Source organism: Myxine glutinosa, chromosome 5 (assembly GCF_964187855.1).
Source record: "Myxine glutinosa chromosome 5, kmMyxGlut1.1, whole genome shotgun sequence".
Lineage (NCBI taxonomy): Eukaryota > Metazoa > Chordata > Myxini > Myxiniformes > Myxinidae > Myxine > Myxine glutinosa.
The window spans coordinates 103345973-103352174 of NC_136265.1; the positions used below are offsets into that span (position 1 = coordinate 103345973).

Consider the following 6202-nt stretch of genomic DNA (forward strand, 5'->3'; position numbering starts at 1 on the left):
ATTTGCCTGCTTTATTATATTCACAGCCTTCAGCCAAATCGGAAGATCAAAGGTCACTATAGCGACCCCAGCGCGCCGTATGCACTCTTTCAGAGTGGTGAAGATGGTGTTGAGGTCATTAGGGTCTCCTTCAATAACTGGGAGGAACTCGATCTGTGTGCTCTGCTTTGCATCATTAGCATGGATTCTCTTCATCCAGCCATTCCAGTTGGAGTGTGGGAACTCAGGATCGTTGGCTTTGATCACCCACCCCGCTGCCCAGAGTGTGTCACCTGGAGTGAGGAGTGGCTGATCATGAGCCAGGGAGGAGGAAAGCTCAGCGAGGGGGAGAAACATGATCGCGTTCGTTCCTATCTGTTTCCTGTTCGTAAATGGAATAATCTTTACTTCAGTTCCTCTCAGGATCTTAGCTTTGTCGAGTGCCTTCAACTTCACCCGGGGGAAAGCTGCTGTTGTCTGTGGATCTGGCAAAGGTGGTGCCGGAGAGGTGACTTCGATCCAACCCATTGAGTGAAAGGGAGTGTTTCCGTGAATAGAGACAATGTTTAAATCTATATTGTCTCCAACAAACTGAGTGACTGCATTGTTTGTTTCCCCAACCTCCATAAAGACCACCTGATCATTACTTGACAATTCACTTTCACTGGCTGGCACTTTGGCTGTCATCACTGATTGATCCTCAAGCGCAGCATCAACCGCAACCTCATCATTGATCTGTTCATCGGTTTCCTCCACAATGGTGTCAAGAGTGCCATAAGTATCTGGAACATCATCTCCACTCCTACTATTAAGGAAGCAGTATTTGTAGTTTTGTGTCTCCGTGTAAGACTCAGTGTATCCCAGCCGGTGGAACTTGTTGAGCATCCATTTTGACCCAAATCTATGATCAAGTTGTATGGCAAGCCCCATTTGGTGTGGCAATACTCCAGACCGAGGTCGACAGGCCTTAATAAAATTCTGCCCCCAAACGGCAACTCTTTCGTCTGTCTTGACAATCGGTCTCAAGAACATCTGAAGGCTTGCAGGAACAAGTGTCAGCTGACTATCGATGTCAGTCATACTGTGTGTGGTGGGGTATGACTTTGGACCTAAATCAATCAAGGCAATATCATTGGATATGAACTTGAGTGCCGTCTTTATGATCTGAGTCTTCTCATCTCCATGGTCAAGATTAGCATGATGCCCTCGCAGAATATTGTCGGTGCCATCTTTGAGACAGAGTACATCTGCCCTTCTTTCCTGTGTTGTGAAATACAAGGTGTCTTCGTATTTCTCTAGAAGTTTTATCTTTAGCCAATGCTTTGAATAAGAAAGGCTCTTCTCTGGTGACTGATCAAACTCCTGCAGCTTTTCATGGACTTGGTCCATGTTCATTACCCCATGCTCTAATTCTGAGTCTAACCATTCGCAGAATTCAATAAAAACTGCCTCTCGCTCCTCATCAATACTCCTCTGTCCTCTCTTCCTTTTTCCTTCCTCATCAGTCTTGGACAAACTGTCACCTCTCGCAAACATAAGTTTGCATCGCAAATGGTACAGTGTTTCTTCTGCTACCAAGTCGTTGATCCCTTCCAGGCGTCCAGTGACTTCAGTGCCCCAGTCATCCCCGCGACTCCGTGCTGTCTTCAGCAAGCTTGCCTTCAATGTATCTGCAGTCAAATTATCTGGCACTCTGTATTTCTTTCTAGCTTGTGCTGGATTATTTTTGTAGAGCTGGGCTGGTTGGTTGCAAAGAATGCATACATCCTTATACAGGAGGTCAACTGACTGTGATCTTCTAGAACTGCAGCCAGTTGATGAACTGAACTCACAAGTAGTGCGTCTTCTCTTCAACTTTGATGGCTCTTTCTCTGCCTTTGATGCTTGAGCTGACTTCTTGGTGGTTGCAACAAAGTTGTTGTACAGATCATTTTTACACTTCTGGTGGTACCTCAGTTTTCCTTCCTTTTGAGCCTCCTTCATACGTTCCACAACAGTAACATTTTCGACAGTTTCTGCTTGTTTCAATAAAGTTGAGTATCCCTTTGGAGTTGCCTGTATGAGCCTTTCAGCTGGTGTATCCGAGCGTGCAAAGGTGGGCGGTCCGCTTCGAAAGTCCGCTTATCCGCTTATCCGCTGCAGCGGACTAACGTTTTCGAAGCGGATAAGCGAATCGGAACAACCCCCGGAAACCGAAGCGGATAAGCGTAAGCGGACTACCGAAAAATTAAAGCGCATCGCGATTCGCCAAATCAGCTGTTAGCCTGAGCCGTTACTCTAGAATTGTGAATATTTATTTAAGTGAATAATAAGTGAAAACTGAATATTTTATTGGACGCTAGAGCGGCAATAACGTCAAGATGGAGAGATTTCTGACTCTCCAGCCCAGCGGCAGTGCCAGGGACAGGCACACGAGCGACGCAAACCAGCAGTCCCAGCACAGCGACATCCACAACCCAGCGGTCAACATGATGGGGGACGTGGAGGACAGTCAGGAGATCTGCGCCCTGACCCTTCAGCTCGCGCGCAGCGAGAGCAGGATGTCGCTGGACTCAATCGAGTCGGCTGAGATCAACGTGACAATGGACACAGACAATTCAAGCCTCAGCCAGAAGTGGAGGCACATCGCCCCCTTCTTCAAGGTCGTGGACAGCAAGGCCACGTGCACCAAGTGCTCAAAGACACTCAAAGCCCAGCCCGGATCAAGTTCAAACTTGAAGGTGCACTACCAGAGGTACCACGATGCCCAGCACAACGACCTCAAGGCGGCCCTCGACGGCGGCAGCAGACGCGGCCGCCACAAGTCCTTCCAGGACATGGCCGGCGCCAGGAGGCAGGCCAGCATCGAGGAGACCTTCAAAGAGAAGTTCAGCCAGAAGAAGTGTCTCGACCTTTACTATAGGTAGGTAATTTTATATTTTAATTAAACTCATTTTCATTTGTCAACTTAAAGTAAGAATATATTAATAACTTCGGAATAAATCGGTCCGTTCTATTCCGATTTAATCGGAATTTATCGGATTCAATCGGAGGCACGTTAATAATTATAAATTCAATGTTAAAGTTTTTTTGACTGTTCAAAAATATCTTTCAACAATTTATATGTCTCATTTATATGGAGTGGTTTTTTATTTATTTATTTATTTATTTATTTATTTATATAAAAAATTTATATGAGACATATAAATTGTTAAGAGTTTTCATTCATTATATCAATTTATAATAAATTGATATAATATATAATTCAGGTCCTTCATTGGCTGCATGAAGCCCGCCTCGGAGACAGACAACGAGCACAACAGGGCCCTGTGGGCGTACGCCTGCCCACAGTTCAAGGTCCCCTCCCGGCGGAAGCTCACTCGGGACATCAGGGCGATGGGGGACCAGGCCAAGGCCGACCTGACGGACCTCCTCGCCAAACAGGAGTTCGTCGCCACCACGGCCGACAGCTGGTCGGCAAGCAACAGGGCCTTCCTGGGGATGACGGTGACCTGGCTGGAGAGGGTCACCTTCGAGAGGCAGTCCGCCGTCCTCGGGATCAAGGAGATCACCGTCAGCCAGACGGGCCAGTACCTGGCAGAGGCGATCTCCGAGCTGCACGATGACTTCGGCATCAAAAGAAAGGTGTGTAAACTCTGTAGTTTTAGAATTTAAAATTGTTTACAAAATTTATTTTCAATAGATTACAATTAACAATAAAAGTATGCGTTTTTTATGACAGTGTTTAAATATAATAGTCAAGATTAATTAGATTATTCAGGCAACTTAAAATGAATTGTTTTAGCAAAATATAATGTGTATTAAGTGACGTATTACAGTAATACGTCACCTAATACACATTATATTTTGCTAAAACAATTCATTTTAAGTTTTAAAACTTTTAATATTAACTGTAAGTGAAAAATGAAAATAAACTTTGTTTTAAAACAGTATTTTGCTTTTCAGGTTGTCAGCACCACCACTGACAACGGCGCCAACTACATCAGCGCCTTGAATCACTACGGGGCCCTCGGGCGCGATGACGAGCAGCTAGACGTGGTGGAGGTGGACCCAGAGGTGGTGCAGACCAACACCATCCTCGTGGTGGACGCCCTGGAGGAGGTGGACCAGCAGGAAGAGGTGGTGCACGTCCCCAAGCATCGCCGCTGTGCGGCACACACAGTGAACCTGCTGGCCTCCAGGGACGTCGAGAAGGTGCCCGGCTGGAGCGCCCAGCCCAGGCCGGCCTTCACCAAGCCGGCCGCCAAGGCCCAGGGCCTGTGGAACGCCCAGAACAGGAAGACAGTGACCGCCAATGACATTAAGACGGCCCTGGGCAAGAAGCTTGTGACCCCCGGCGTCACCAGGTGGAACTCTAGCCACGACGCCTACAAGTGCCTGCTGACCGAGGTGCTTGACATGGACAAGAGGAACAACCTGAACCAGATCTGTCAGCGGCAGCACCCCCACCCCCTGCCGCACATCACGGAGGACGACGTGCAGATCTGGTCGGAGTACGTCAAGGTGACCGCCCCCCTCGCCGCCTGCCTAGACGTACTCCACGGCGAGGAGAAGGCCTACATGGGGTGCCTTCTCCCCCACCTCCAGGTGCTCAAGGACTCCCTGGAGGCGCTGTCCATCGACGGCAGCATCGTCCACGCCCAGAACCTGGTGGCAAGCCTCCTCCAGCAGCCATCCTGCACCAGGAAGGGAACAAAGGGCTTTGACGGCAGGTTAGTTCTTATATTATTATTATATTTTATCGCAATGAGTTGAAAATTAATAAGTGCTTCTTTCTTCTTATATTATATTATTATTAAATGATTAAAAAATCCTTGCCGGTCTAATGATTCATTTGAAATGAATTAAAATCAGTTGAATGACATTTGATTTTTCAATTTACAAATCTGAAATTATTTGACATTTGTTTTATAACTTTTCTTTTACTTCAGGTTCAGCCACCTCTTCGTGGACATGGACCTTTTGATGGCCACGGCGCTGCACCCCCAGCACAAGCTCGCCACGGTCAGGGCCATCTGTAGGAGGCAGAACAACGACGCCATCTGCGACCTGGTGAGGGACAAGCTCATCAGGGACCTGCTCGCCCTCGTCCTGCCTGACGAGCACCTGGACCCTGCCCCCCAGCAGGGACCCCAGCCCGGTTCGAGCAGTACGGACTACCTGTTCGCCATGGAGGAGGGGCAGCAGGAGGAGAACCTCGAGGAGAAGATCAGGGAAGAGGTCAACAACTGGTCGAGGAAGCCACTGAGGGGGAACCCGGGGCTCTCGCCCAATCTCTTCCCGCTCGAGTTCCGTGATGCTTGGGTAACTCTATTTCTCAGGCATAACACGCCGCTCCCGAGCTCTGCCTCGGTCGAGCGCGTGTTCAGCTACGGGTCGGACATCCTCAGGCCTAAGAGGTCGGCCCTGGCTGCACCGAACTTCGAGGCCCTCGTCTTCATGAAGGGCAACCTCCAAATCCTCAAGAAGGCCCACGAGGTGGAGGAGGAAGACGAGGACTAGTCAACAGACTGCTAGTCTGTTGACTAGTAGACTCTCTTGTCAAAGAAAGGACGGGCAAATTGATTTTTCTTTAATGTAACTTGCATATATTAAAATTATATTTAAATTAACTGAAGAGTAGAGTAGAGTCGAGTGGAAAACTTTATTTCAATAAATTTTGAATAAATTTTATTTAAATAAAAATGTATATTTTTGATCTTAAAAGCTTTGTTTGTCTTTGTAGTAGTTAGAAATGGCTATTTAGGCTTAAAAAGCATTAAATTCCCTTTAGAAACGTCAAAAATCGCTTTAAAAACGTCGAAGCGCTTTTAAAAAATCGAATCGAAGCGGATAACCGGTAAGCGGACTAAGATTTTCGGCCGCTGAAGCGGATAAGCGAATCGGACTACACGGGCTGGCGGAGCGGATAAGCGGTAAGCGGACTTAAAATTTTCCGAATCGCGCCCACCTTTACGAGCGTGCACAGATGAAGCAATTGAGCACAGGTGGAGTAACGTCTTCATCCATATTGCTAGACTCCATGTCCTGCAAAGTAGAAAATGAGATATATTTAGAAATTATTTTTCCACAAAGGAGTGTCTGTGGTGAAATATAAATGTTAACAATCAACTCAGAATCATGAAAAACCCTTATTTGACCCCTCATAAGTTACTTAAGGGCCGATTAAAAAAAAAAAAATTCTCGAAAATAATTTTTCAGTACCCGAATTCAACAGCTTTTT

General features: G+C 47.0%; 1 protein-coding gene across 1 annotated transcript in view; it reads left to right on the forward strand.

Annotated features, from left to right (window-relative positions):
* Positions 1-5938, forward strand: part of LOC137427310 (uncharacterized) — a 60121-nt gene extending 54183 nt beyond the window's left edge. Inside the window, exons 8-11 of the mRNA XM_068116720.2 lie at positions 2322-2881; positions 3228-3603; positions 3925-4691; positions 4911-5938. Coding sequence (XP_067972821.2) covers positions 2322-2881; positions 3228-3603; positions 3925-4691; positions 4911-5481 — 2274 coding nt within the window. The 3' untranslated portion in view covers positions 5482-5938. The remainder of the gene's footprint in view (positions 1-2321; positions 2882-3227; positions 3604-3924; positions 4692-4910) is intronic.
* The last annotated feature ends 264 nt before the right edge of the window (positions 5939-6202 follow it).